This window comes from Patella vulgata, chromosome 7, assembly GCF_932274485.2.
Source record: "Patella vulgata chromosome 7, xgPatVulg1.2, whole genome shotgun sequence".
NCBI lineage: Eukaryota > Metazoa > Mollusca > Gastropoda > Patellidae > Patella > Patella vulgata.
In genome coordinates this window covers 30,674,041-30,689,070 of record NC_065885.2, presented here as the reverse complement: position 1 = coordinate 30,689,070, position 15,030 = coordinate 30,674,041, and the positions used below count along the sequence as shown (strand labels likewise).

The 15,030-nt window shown below is 32.7% G+C and overlaps 2 protein-coding genes across 2 annotated transcripts; one reads left to right on the top strand and one right to left on the bottom strand.

The window, feature by feature from the left end:
* Positions 1–748: 748 nt before the first annotated feature.
* On the bottom strand, positions 749–3,789 carry LOC126826896 (NADH dehydrogenase [ubiquinone] 1 alpha subcomplex subunit 12). Its single transcript, XM_050556008.1, has 4 exons — positions 3,661–3,789; positions 1,887–1,969; positions 1,535–1,607; positions 749–1,103 (listed from the first exon to the last, which is right to left on the bottom strand). The coding sequence occupies exons 1-4, from the start codon at positions 3,747–3,749 to the stop codon at positions 935–937; spliced, it is 414 nt and encodes a 137-aa protein (XP_050411965.1). The 5' UTR covers positions 3,750–3,789; the 3' UTR covers positions 749–934.
* A 195-nt stretch (positions 3,790–3,984) lies between these two features.
* LOC126826879 (ankyrin repeat, SAM and basic leucine zipper domain-containing protein 1) lies at positions 3,985–14,861 on the top strand. Its single transcript, XM_050555978.1, has 12 exons — positions 3,985–4,165; positions 5,802–5,934; positions 6,668–6,790; positions 7,037–7,148; positions 7,479–7,590; positions 8,118–8,252; positions 8,922–9,055; positions 9,469–9,823; positions 10,546–10,661; positions 11,227–11,347; positions 11,651–11,755; positions 12,213–14,861. The coding sequence occupies exons 1-12, from the start codon at positions 4,019–4,021 to the stop codon at positions 12,387–12,389; spliced, it is 1,770 nt and encodes a 589-aa protein (XP_050411935.1). The 5' UTR covers positions 3,985–4,018; the 3' UTR covers positions 12,390–14,861.
* The last annotated feature ends 169 nt before the right edge of the window (positions 14,862–15,030 follow it).

The following is a 15,030-nucleotide window of genomic DNA, read 5'->3' as shown; positions in this document are numbered from 1 at the left end:
GAGATCTTTGGGATATAAAGATATGTTTTAAGTTTCATCAGAATCAGATAAAAATTGTGACCTCAAGAGGGTCCACAACCTTCGTATTGCATACTTTTACACAATTTGCATACAAAAAGTGACCATTTTGTCGGGCAGTTTCATTTCAATTTTCCCGAAATTCGAATTCAACCCTCATTATGGTGGAATTGCTGAAATATTTAAACGTTTTTTAAAATCTGAAAAAAAAATTGTGACCTCTAGAGAATCTGCAAGCTAAAAATGCGATTTTTCGAACAATCAGGAGCCATAATCCAGGAAGTTACGTTTGGATATACGCGAATCTCAAAAGGAACCAAGATCTTAGTGTGTAATGGTGATATATCACGTTTTTTTTAAATCGGATAAAAATCGTGACCTCTACATGGACGGCAAGCTAAAAACGTGATCTTTGGGTTATAAACATGTATTTCAACTCTCATCAAAATCCAATAAAAATTGTGACCTCTATAGGGTCCACAAGTTAAAAACGTGATTTTTCATACAATCGGGGGCCATAATCCATGAAGTTACAGTCCGATACATGCCAATATCGATAGGAACCGAGATCTTAGGGAGATAAACCTATATTTCAAGTTTCGTTGAAATTGGATTAAAATTATGACCTGTAGAGTGTCCACAAACAATTGTGGACGGACGGACATGGGCGACGACAATATACGTCCACATGAAAATGTGGGTGTATAAAAATTAAAAAAAAAATATATAGTTGAAGTTTGTCCATTTTAATCGATTAAAGAATACAACAGACTTTTATTATTTACAAGATAACAATCTTAAAGGCTCTAAATGTCTCTCCATAAATACTTATAAATCACACCATATACACTGTACATGGTGAAATAATGTCTTATATTAGTTCATTCTTATATTCTACTACACAACACAAATAGAATTATTTAGATGGTGGACTCCAGGCCTGTACTTTAGGTTTAACTGTACTGTAAGGAACATATATTTTATCAGTACCAGTAGGGTTTTCACTGTGATTTATCATCCATTTTCTTTTTACCAGCTGAGCTTCTGTTGGGGGCTCATCAGCGATATAGTGTAACCATCTGTGCCTGAAAAAGAAATTATACTAGAACTATATTGTAATTTGTAATTACATGTATTGTACCTTGTAAGTAAGCAGATTTGAATTCATTGAAATGCCTGACTTACTGTCAAAACAAAAATATATAACTAAAGTAAGCCTGCAAATAACCTGACAATTAATTTCACAATACATTTATGGATAAATATGCCTAAACCGAAAGATGGTCCAAAATAACTTCATTTAGAACAGTTTTTTTTTTTTAAAAACAGGTTTCCTTACAGATTGTCTAGATTTTAGCCATGAATGAGTGGATTTGTTTTATCTACTTCATATATAAACTCCAAATCGGGTATTCCATGTATGCTTGCCTTATGAATGAAAGGAATTCTCTCCTTATTAATGATATAACTGATCCCTCACATCTTGTCTAAACTTTTGATGATTTTAAACACTTACCATTCTGGTGGAACCTGACTTCCATCATAATCCAAATTAACTTCTAGTGAATAATCTACCCATCGACTACGACCTGAAATCAAAATGATGTGTAGATTAAATTACTTACAATGAAATGAATAAGCCATTCAGTGTCTTGGCATTCTCAGTGGTCTGCTAAACTTGAACAGTAAAGTTTCTCAATCTCATTCACATACAATTTCTCAATCCCATTCACATAAAACAAGTACAGTATAACCTACAGATACTCAAGGTCTCTACATTAATATAAATAATGTAAAATCCTTCATATTCCTTACTCATAATTATGTACTTTTCAAAATGCAATGCAAAGATTTCATAATATTCTTACCCATAAAATATGATTTGTTTTCATAATACTTGTTACCAAAACCATCTTCACCAACCAATCGTCCTGATTTTAATTCATCAGTTCTACAAATAAAATATATTGATGTTTAAGAATAAAACTGAATTGGAGTTATATCTAAAATATACAACAACATGTAGGCTCTAAGCTAATGGTTCATCTGTTCATTGATAGATCATGCATGCTATTAGCCAATGTTAATTTTATTGCGGGCTGCGCGGCAGGCAGACAGAAGATGCGAATACATAATATAAACACTAGGAATTTAAGCTCAATAGGACGAAACAAGTAACACCACTCTTGGTTCTTTTAGGAACTGTCTTTGACCGGACGATGTCCGCTAACAGTTCCTATCCCTTCCTATATAGCAGCAATATGAAAATACGGTAAAATACCGCTCTTCCCCACCTCTGTTCTCAAGGCGATTTTGGAACCCTTACCTTCTATTTTTCACTGTGATTCTTTATTTCTTGCAAAAGGAATCATTTCTCAACATATCTGACACAAATTTATAAAAATTCAACACTATTTTCAAGTACAATTTACCGATTAAATAAACATGCGGTCTGCGCATGTTCGGGTCTCGTCATGGCTGATCAGTTCAAATGTATTTTGTGTATGTTTTTAATCACAAAATTCTACTTGAAAATAGTGTTGAATAATTATAAATGTGTCAGCCATGGCAAGAAATGATTCCTTTGAAAAACAAAGATGAACCACGGTGAAAAATAGTCGATAAGGATTCCAAAATAACCTTAGACTAGAGGTGGATATGAGCGGTATTTTCATATTGCAGCTATATAGGAAGGGATAGGAGCTGTCAGCGGACATCGTCTGATCAGAGACAGTTCCTAAAGAAACTACACCACTCAATGCAACGATAAGTTCATCTCTGTCAATAAATAACCACTTTGTCATTTGTGCTGTGATATTTGTGTACGGTACCAAAGAATCTAATCAATTATTTTCTCTTTAGATAACCCAAAAGTTCAAGAAATTTACCATATGATAAATCGGAGAGAAGTGAATGCGTTTCAAATGATGGCACTGTATAATGGCCCTAACTAGCTACCACATCTGACTTAAAAAATTACCACCAGTCTACTAATACTACGGTACCGGTAGAAATGGTTCCACTACTGATGTCTTCCGCCTTACTCCAGTCACAGTAGTGGCTCGTCATACAGAGTTCCTTTGCGCAAGTGTTTTAGTCAAATGACTACAAAAAGGTTACTGAGCTCCCTTAATTTACACATAAACTGACCAAAAACTGTACTGCACACAGCTTAACATATAATTATATGATATGAAAGCCAACTGCTATGCGAAATTTCTCGCCTACCGAACTTATTTCAACTGGCCGGTGTCATGGCGGCTTTCACATAAGAAACATCGCTTTGAAAATGTAGAACGCATTACCACAAAGTAAAACTGTTTGGTAACTATTTTAGTGTTCCAGTCTTCACTATTTGTGATAGAATTACTTATTTCAATACAAACTGTAATGATATGCGTTGACAATTGTGCATTTGAACTTATTTATAAACTTGCGTAAGGAGTCTTAAACTGTATCAATTGTAGCGTTAAACACAGTATACTGATATATAGCCTATGCTATCCGGTACCGGTAGCCTAGTCCTAATGGGCTAATGTTACAGTCAAGACTCAAGCGTCTGCAAAAGAAGTGTCAGTGATGGATTTGCTTCAGATGTGACTGACTTTCTATAATGGTAATAATCTAAAACAATTTTGTAACCTGTAAATAGTTTTAATCGAGTTGATTAATCCCCCATTATCTGCAATTATTGTTCGCATTCGGCTAAACTTTTCCAAGTACTTCGACATTTTTCAGAGCAAGTAATGATTTTACAAAATTTTGTCAAGGTCATTACATTACACGGAAGACGTAAATGTTGTTTTAAAGATAATCGAGAAATTGGTTATTATTATTTCCTATTTATTTTCAGTTATGTCTAAGTTTGTCTATGAATGATACAGATTAAACTATTTTAAAATATGATGACCATAAAAATTAGTTCTGATGGGTTATGGATTAAATTTCGTTTCGCTCTAACGAAACCTAAGGTCAAAATCTGATATTACCACAAGAAAACATGGCAGATTTTGTTCCTGCAGGCGAGGAATACGACGATTTTGATGATGGATTTATCCTTGATTGTGACGAGTTGGGCGATGTCAATACACATTTGTCAGCCCCTGTTGTTGGACTGCCAAAGCATAATAATACCAAACAAAATAAGGTACAGATTTGAAATTGGAAACCTTCAATGTAATAGAATGCAAAGCCCAAACAAAGTTTCTGTTTTATAAATGGAGTTGTTCCCCTTCGGGCACAATGCCCACTTTTTAAATTATATGAAATTGATATGTAACAGGCATTGCCTGAGTAGAGCGAAGCTGATTATTGTCAAATATAAAACCATCGCAATTAATTAATTTAGTTTTTCCAAATTGATTTTTATTTAGATCTAAATTGTATAAAAAACAACAAAAAAGTGTGAGAATTATTTTCATTGACGTAAAAAAATATGTGACGTCAGTGATTAGACGCGTCATAGAAATAGTTCTATTATGAGGCGCGTAATCTCGCTTTGGCGAGATTTGGTGTGTAGAATTATTTTTGATTGTTACGTGATCTCGTTTGGTCGAGATTTGGTAAGTTGACATGCGCAAGCATTGCCTGTTTTGCCCAGTGTATCCGGTTCCGGTCTGAATTTTTTTTTAATCAACAGTCTGTGGGTGACATTTTCAATTACGCTCCTGTGTTACCGATAGTAGTCGGTAAAGTGATTTCAAGATCGATAATTGATAGTCTACAGTTTTAAAATATCGATTTATCTCGCAATTATTATAGGTACTTCATATAAGTCCATAAAAAAATAATCCTTATGCCTTATCAATCATTCACTGTAATGCCAGTCAAGTCGTCCACAAGCAAAGTCGTTGACACGAAAAATCGGGTGGAGTCGTCCACGCCCTTTGGTGGAGTCGTCCACACAACTTAGTTTAATTTTGGGTTGTAGAAATACGTTGGTTAAGGTAGTACTATCGGGACACAGAAAGTATTCTGAAATAGTTCTGCTTTATCATCATTTCTCCATGCTGGAGCTGGTCCGTTCAATAATAAACAACAAAGTAAATCATTTTATTCAATAAATAACAATTTCATAAGTATAACAAATTCAATAAATAATCAGTAACAATTTCATAAATATAACAAATTCGATAACAATGTCATTAACAAATAATAATCCCCATACACAAACACATCCTTACACCGCTACCAAACGACCCATATCCTTTAAAGCGATAATTTCATATTTTCTAAGAAAGTCAAAACATAATTATTTCTATGTCTTTTGCTCAATAGGTTGTCAATTCACTATTATACGATCATAGGTATTCTTCTCCCACTTAAAAATCCTTTGACCCCGGAAATAATAACACAATTACCTCCCTTGTTTTTCTATTCCCCCCATGGAATAGCTATCTTCAAACGCTTGAATTTAAAAAATTGAAAATGATATTTTTGCCAATTTCTCAACTGGTAATAGTGAATTATAGTATTAATAGGACTATTCTTTAACAAGGTAGGACTGTTTATAGATACCATCTATTTTAAGGCTTTATTTTAATAAATTTTAAAAATATAACTTAAAAATATGAAGATACACTTTGATACTGTTCCCATATTTTAAAAAATGTCCCTGCTGTTGTCTCAAATTTCTTCCTCTGTCTTCTCTTTAATTTATTTTCTGAAACAAGTCTTTGTTGAAGTTCTTCCATTTTCAATTCATCATGAAGTATCTATCTTTTGCTCAAAAGAGATGGGGATAGAATTATAATGAAACTCAAATTATATAATTTTTCTTACAGAATGATAAACAACTTCACCAGCCAAAATCTCCACAAGAGAGCAGTAAAATAAAATTTAAGTTTACATTAGAGGACTTTCGAGCAGCTGCTATGAAAAGAGATATGAATAAACTTGTTGAGTGTTTAAAACAAGGTAACCTGTACAGATATTGTTAATTCTAATATCATTTTGTGTAGATTTTCACTTTATCATAGCACAGCTGTCTAGTCATTCGGATGTTACGCAAAAACCGTTGTCCCGAGTACACATTGGCGTGCATGTAAAAGATCCCTTGACAGTTGAAATTCGATATAGGAGTAGGCCGTCTTCATTAGCCCAGTTCGGAGCAGAACAGTAGGACGTTAAACCCCATTTCATTTCATTTTGCAAAAAAGGAATATAGTTTCATTTCATTGGCTTGAATCATCATGTCACCTCAATAAGTGACACATTTGGGATGTCAATTATTATGAAAAATACCGATGCTCCCCTTGTTCCTGTCTATCAAAAGAAGATATTAACCAATCCAATAAGTACATGAGCTAGACTGATAGTTTATAAATGATTATTTATTAATACAGAAATAAAGTTTATGGCAATATTTATTATGGTGCTGTTATATCAAACTTACATGAAACAATCCTTACCTGCATTGATGATGAAGCAAAGCTTTAACTTCAGAACTATCAAAATATTAGTATTATTGAATTTATTTCACCTGCTTTAAGCTTATATGTATTCATTGTACATACCAACGATACAATATATAAGGATTTAAGATACAATTTCAAATTGTATGACTTTGAAAATGGTTAGATAATATTATTTAGAGTTATTAGGTAAGTCAGAGAAAAAGTAATTTGTATTGAATACCATTATGTTACAGGTATACCAATAGATACAGTATTACAGTCAGGATGGACAGCATTGATGTATGCAGCTAATTCCTCTAATCCAGATCTTGTAGCTTTCCTTCTGGTGAATGGAGCGAACCCCAACTTTCAAACAAGTATCTACTTTATCATATTCCTTATCATGTCACTTAGAATCTCCAGATAATTCTTTACTGAATTAGGAAAATATTTGTAGCAATCAAATAAGTAATAAAAGAGCTGTTTTGTTATATTATTATTATCATATATTAATTCGTCATATATAAAACTATAGCAGTCATTGATAATTATTTCAGCCTAGTTTATCATGGACAAGCACTGTTATTAAACAAAACCATAATGTTTTAAATTGTATTTTATAGATAAATATTCTGTATTAATGGCAGCTTGTGGATCACATCATAATCCTGACTGTGTATTTGAATGTGTTCGATTGTTGATTGAGAAAGGAGCTAATATTAATGATTATGATAGGTGCGTCATTGTTTTTTAAGTAGATTTGAATATTTAATAACTACACATGGAACTCATGTTACTCACCTGAGATAGCTTTCTTATTCTGCATAGTATATAGTTTAAAATGAGCTGTCATATCTGAGTTATGTAGTTTCAACTGAGCTGTCATATTTGGATTCATACTTTGTTGACCTCTTTTGATTAAATTGCTCTTTCTTGCTACTTTATTATAATGTTCTTAATGAGTGATGACTAAGCTACAAAATCCTTTGGCTGTTATCTTTTAATATTTATGTGGTATTTATAAGTTTATTTGACATGAAATATGACATATAGTTGATATTTCAGGTATCATATCTCACCATTATTATATGCTGCTCGTGAGGGTCAGATAGAAGTTGTAAAATTTCTCCTTAATCATGGTGCTTCTATAAATAAACAAGATTCTCGTGGATGGACAGTTAGTATTATTTATTCTTTTGTACACAGAATATCTTTGGATATATTCAAAATCCACAGGGTGCCATGGTGGCTCAATGAATAAGGCGTTGACTTCTTAACCAGCATGTCCTTGGTTCTATACCAGTGTTGGCAGAGAAAGTTCCCCTGAATTTTCCGGTGTGCTTTCCCCTTGTCAAAGGTGCAGGATGAAGGACCTGGCAAGGAAAAGCTTCTAGTTGTTCTGATGTCACGAAAAACCTAAATCCTTAGTATGGCGTTTGCCCGTCTTCATTAGCCCGGTTGGTGCAGAAAAGTAGGACGTTAAACTATTTCATTCATTCAAAAGTCTAGATCTTCCATCAATAAATGGTATGTATAGAAAATGAACTTAAATGTATATAATAATGTTTTTACTTATATACAAATCCATGCAATATTTTATGTATAAATATTTAAGTTCATATCTAAAAGACAATATACCTTTAAGATATTAAGTTTAAATATATAACCAATCGTATTGTGCAGCGTGTGTGTTATATTTTTTAGGCTTTATCGTGGGCAACACATCGACACCATGTAGATGTAGTTTTATTATTATTAAATGAAGGATGTAATAAGTTACTAAGACATACTGATGGTTTATTACCTGTAGATCTAGCTATAGGACAAGATAATCAACAGGTACGTCATTACAGCAATTAAATCGTTCAAAAGTTATAAAAATATCAATAATTAATTGATTATATCTTATTCAAAGAATGTCTAAATTAAACTTCACAATTTGACTGGATTCAAAGAAGTTGTACATACATATATTTATTGCTATTAGTGAATATTAGTTTGACTTCTCATCAAGCAATCTTTATTTTACTAATTAGTGGGTATCACAAACGCAGACAGTATTTTATGTGTCAGTAATAATTATTCCACATATTACATCAATCTTTATTAGTTTTTGATTTTTGGGAAGGTGTAGTCAAGGCATAGGGCACTGTCCTTTTGACTAAAATGTCCAAAATTTCAAGCTAAGCGGTTCTCACTTATCAGGGAAAGTGTGTCTTGTCCATTGGATGGGACAAAAAAGCCTATGTCTGCCCATGTACATATTGATTTGATATGTTCAGACAGAAGTCTTGGCACACATACATGTAACCTGTCAATCCCAAAAGTATAGTGTTGACAAAACTTTAAACCTAAGGTTTACATAATAATATAATATTATAATTACTTGATGGGAAGAGTGAAACTGGCTGAGTATGCTAAATGCTTACTCTTTCTAGAACACCTGATACCACTTTTCATTTGATGAGTTCACATATAGCCAAAAAGATTGTAATTGGTATATTTTAGTTGATAGCATTGTTAGAAGGGAAACCACTCCCTCAGCAACAAAATTCAACCATAGTTAATGGTGATACAAAGGTTAATGGAACTACAACAAATGGTGTTATGGCAGAAACAAATCATTTGGACACTAAAATAAGGTACATGAATGACTTTTTACGTCCCCAGCCTATACTGGTGACAGAAGCAATTAATATTGAATAAATGTGTCCTTCTTTTGCCCATAAAAGTACATGTACGCGCAAAATTTGGTTTCTACTAAGTAACTTTAGTAGTTTTAACTGTATAAACTTAATCTCTCTGTCAGGTTTCGTCAGGTACAGCTTATCTCATGTGTGTTATTAAGTCAACTAAATAATGTATTCTTTTCAAAATTTATTCTTTTCAAAACATTCAATTTCCAGTTTTGCTTGGTACGATTAGAAATTTTGTTCAAAAGAATTTTCTGTTTATTTACAAATGGCTGTTCTGGTAAGATAAAGAGAGGACACAGGAATCCGTGGGTTACATTGATTTATAAGTTATAATTATTTTGTGTGTCTTATTTCTTCAGGGATCCACCAATAAAACTAGAGAATGGGGCAGGTGATTGTATTCCACAGACGCAGGTTAAAGACAGTAATTACTGTTTTACAAACACAGCCAAACGTTTATTTAATACTATACGTGAAGCAATAAACAGCCAATCAAAACTAAAGACACAGACCACTTCAGCTAATCAAGATGAGGCTACTGGTACATCTATTAATCAAGGAAATGAAGTGGTCAGTTTAACAGACTATGATAAATTTGGAGAGTTGGAGTTATTTTTGAGTGGTCTTGGATTCAAAGACTTTAATAATATATTCCAAGAACAACAAGTAGATTTTGAAATGTTTCTGTGTTTAAATGAAGATGATCTCATCAATGTAAGTAGTATTGATTCTAATTGGTTATCTTTCTACTTTCTATAGTAGACTACATGTTATTCTCCATTGTAACTTGAGAGCAAAATACTGAATGCAGGCCTTGCATTTTGAGGATTGCACTCACGCTCCAGAGCGCACACAAAAATATTTTTAGGAGCATTGTAATGGCACTTGCCACATCCGAAAAACTTAGATAGAAAACACACTGACCTGGATAATTTTGAGTTATAAATATATATTCATCCACGGTATATTTCTCACATTCATCGGTTTTAGACCATCTCTTACGGCATTACAGACCGCAGAATTGTGACATAAATCCTAATAATGAATAACTAAATAACTAGCGGATACCTAACTTCACAGCTATTGATACTAGCGCCACCTAAAATATCATTGTGTATAATAAGAGTAACCATATATACACAACATTCTTGCAACGCGTGGAATCATCAATAGCACTGCAAAATAGCACTGGAATACGTAATTTTCTTAATTTTTTGGTAAGCAAGTTAACTAATCTCTAGATTTTATTTCTACAGTTCCCACGATGGTGAGCCCACTCCTCATTATGCACAAGCCTTGGGTCAAGAACACAACACTTGACTCATATTTGACCATACAATTTAAAGTGGATATGTCAGATTCCCCACCACACCCCAAACTGTTTATAATATGTAGAATACCCATTAATTGATGATATTATAAAATTGTGTCTTCAGATGGGTATAAAACAGATTGGTGTTAGGAAGAAGTTACTTGAAGGAATACAGACTGTTCATAAAAAAGAATGGGAAACAACAAGTTTGATATCACCACGATATAATAAACATATAAGGTATTCTGTCAGTTGGTATTTAAACTTACATCTATAGATATTGCTGCTCTGACATTTAATGTTCATCTTTTGACAAAGACTATAATGTGAATTATCTGTTGGCATTATTGAAATTTGTCAGTTATTCAGAACATAGACAGCAGTTATCTATATATGATTGATCTAAAATCATTGTGAACAAATCCCACAGAGCTACTTTTTCTTTTTTTCTTAAAACCATTAATGAGTCTGTCCCAAGCTTTAAAAGTATAAATCGGAACAGAAAGATAACTCTGTGAAACACATTAAAATTTACTATCCAAACATTCTGTAGTTCAACAGAGTTCCTCCGAATGCCCCAATGAACAATCTCACCCTTTTTGAAAATTCATTCCAAATTATCAAGTTCACAAGATTTAAATTATCTAAGTGTATTAGTTACAATGAGTCATTTTAGACAAATACCTGTAAAAACAATAATATTGATTATGAGCTTTGAATTTAGTCTAATCTGCTTTTTTCCATCACGATCAAAACCATAACCAGATATTTTTTATTTTTTTTTGATTAATTATTTTTGTTACAGTTGTGTTGATGCAGTTGCTATGGTATCTAATATATCTAAACATATCTTGTATATCAGCAGTTCTATAGTGTTTATATCTGATCAGCTTAAACAAAATCCAGAACTTTTAACTAATATAGAGGTATACTATAAATTCAATGCTTTTGAAAGGAAATCTTTGTTTTTAGTTTAGATTACAATTTATAAATGATACCCATCATATATACCTGACTATCAGATTAAAATATGTTATCTTGTAGTGTTCATGTACTACTAGATTCCAAGGATGAATTGTTTCATTTTGCACACAGGTTTTAATATTAATATGGTGAATCAAATCAAAGTTTACTGACTAAAAAATCATACTAATTGATATGTGTGATGTCAACATATTCTGTTATATGGGATGTAATATTGTATGTACTGCTATGTATTTTTATTTCAGGGTAATATTAGTCCTAGTCATCTAGTTACACAAACTAATGATGCTTACCAAAATGTAACAGCTTTAAAAACACATTTAACACATTTACAAAAGAGATTAAATAAGGTATGCTTTAATTAATTTCCTATCAGCTTATATGAATAATATAATTGATTGATATTGATGATTTGTTGTTTACACAACCCGAAGAATCACTTAAAACTGGAAATTACTTGTTGATTAACACAGCTCTACTATGAATTGGCTGAATTATAATTTTCAAAATTCTGTTTATTATTTCAATCCTAACAGATTAGCTAATGTCCTAGCTAATATTGTAACTACATGTACCATGTCTAAATAGACAACCAATTAAAATTTTGCATGATGGTGACGGTTACACCCACTATCTCTGAAGTATCTTAGATCTGTACGTACGAGTTTTAATAGGAGATTTGTACAATATTAGTCATGGTAATGATGTTGTAGATGGAAATAGAATCGCATTATTATGGAAAATAAAAAGTATTTGAATACTGATTAAATGAAATCAATATGAGTAATAATTTGTGTTTATTTATAGGAGATGAAGATGATAGAATGTAAACCACCAGATTTAATCCAGAAACATAAAAAGAAAACACAGAGAATATTAAAGATAATACCAGTGGTTGTATTAGTTTCTACAGTTGGTTTATTGGTGTGGAAACGAGAGAGTGTTAATAAATTGTTGGGGCAGATAATTCATAAATACTCATAGCATGTTATTTACATGGGATATAAGTACTCAAAGATGTATGACATAGGCATAATGTCTGTCTATATGCAAGCTAATGCAATATTTTATCATTTGTAACCACAGAATGTGATTTACGTTCTGATGATTTTAACAATTAATTACATAATGGCTTGATGAATCATTTAGCTCTATAGGAATCTCTTACAAACTACAATATTATGAAAGTTTAATTTCAAACCGGTATATCAGTCCAAAAAATGATTCCATTCCATCGATCTATGATGTTTGAGCGCAACAAGACACTGCCATCTTTTACTGTAGCGGAGGAACTGGATGAGCCTGGTTTAAATCCGATTGAAACCCTACCGGGAGATTTTCTGGCATTGCTGTTTTGATTTTTCAAAAAAATTGTTCAATTCCATTCAGTATTTTCAAATTTTATAGATCTATTTTATTGAACTAGAGAAACCGGATGAGTCTAATTTTAAATCCAATTGAATCCAAGCTGGGAGATTATCTAGCGTTGGTATTTTGATTTGGTTTTCTTAATTAGATGTTGAATAATCAATCTGAATATATTTTTAGCATGTATTAAGCCATGAGAAGCTCCTAGACTTTAAATGTTAAATGATAAATCTGAGTATATATTTAGCATGTATTAAGCCGTGAGAAATTGATATTTTAGCGAAGATACAAATGACGAATCAAGCCTTTAATTTCGTATTTTACCTTAAATCATCATATTGAAAATATCTGGAGTTGTATGGTTCCAGATATCAATGTTATAGTTGTAAGTCATTTCATTCATCTTATAGTTTAACATGACTAATATATAGACTCCCCCTGGTAGAAGTTAATACCTGGGATATTATGCAATCATGACCAGTCTTTCAATCATCAAATAATGTATTATATAATTTTGCTACCTCACTGATCTAGAATGTATGCTCTGATTTTCTACTAGGTTTATTTTCATTCTACAAGTAGTATTATCACTGGTTGTAAATCCTTGTTCTGGACTCCTATTAATATTGAAATTGACTGGCTGAGACATTCAGTGGTGAATTTAGATTACATTACAACACCCATTGAGTAGGTGCATAAATTCAGATAATTGTGAAAATGCACCACTGATTTTATTGGAAGTTTTGATGAGACATAGAGGCACACGGGGTAAAATTGTTTCCACCTCAAGCAGACACATGCTCCATGCAGTGTTTCTATGTGAGGGATATAAACCTGTGAATGGCTTCATGCAGGATCGACCCTTCTCCTGTCTTCTTGCAATACTGCTTTTAGTGGCTGTCATACTCATGTCCTCTTGAGTTAACACAATGGCACATTCTCTGTGTTCAGGTGTCAACCGTTACTAGTTGACCATAGATTTTTAAAAGCTACATTTTATACTCCATGTTTGCACCATAGAATGGTGGTTTTCAACATTCCCATTTGTTGAATTCAGTTTGTTGTGTTTGAGAGAATTGGTCTGTGGTGCTATCATCCATTTATAAAGTGGTATGTCTCAGGCTCTCAGTATAATCAAATGTTTGCAGAAAATTCTTTCTAGGAAAGTCATTTATAACAAATTGTAAGTGAACAGCACATTTAAGTATATGTGAGAGAGAGAGAAATGGGGTTTAACGTCCACTTGACACAAACTAGGTCATTTCGGGACTAACATATGGTTTTTAATTTTATTTCGCTTGCGTGTAGGGGTCTTTATCAGTGGGAGGAAACCAGAGGACCCGGAGAAAACTCACAAGGTTAGACAGGCGACCCTACTATTTGTCACGTACAACCGGGGATTAGAAACCACACCAGTTGACTCAATGACAGGCCTTATGATACAGCGCGCGTGCTAACCATTCGGCCACCCAACCCCCCTTTAAGTGTATGTAGTTTGACTGTAAATAATATGATTGGTTGAAACTACCAAATGAAAGTTTAAAGAGTATAGTTGTCTCTTTTCAGATTTTTTAGCATGATTCTGTAAGTATGTTAGCTACATTTTGATTTTGCCGGAAATAATCCATTGTTCAGATAATGTCACCTTAGTTGTGATTGTAGCTACATCTTGATTGTATTTTCTTAATGCATGTTTAAAGTTGTTATGAAAAAATAGTTGAACATTATTTTGCTGGATGAGTGGTTGCAGACTCTTGAGCGCTCTAGGGACGGCCAACAAAAAATCCCAACTTTCATTTTCAAAAAACAGATGTTGCTCTTGAAACAAGTTCAACACTGTATAGAAAAGCGATGTTTCATGGGGTCCCATGCTGACTGTCCACAAAATAATATTCCCCTTTCCTTATTGTTAATGTAATTATTTGTTAGATTGTGACAGAAAGTATGTTATGTGTGATTAAGAATTAGAAATATAGAAGTTTGTTATTTATTATAATCACCCATCATCATATCTTTAATGTGATTCAGATGATAAATGTGATATCAAGTTGAATTTGTTTTTAAAAATAAATAGACGATAAAAGTTCATTTGTTTTAATATGTTTTGTTTTATAGTGCAAGTGCCGGATTTACCTAAAGGCTTGGTAGACTGAACCAGAGGTCCCCAAGATCTTGGGGGACTCCAGCCAAGGTGTATAACATTTTTCAATTGTTTACAGCACTGTAGTTAGTCGTTAACATCGGACGTCCTCGAGTT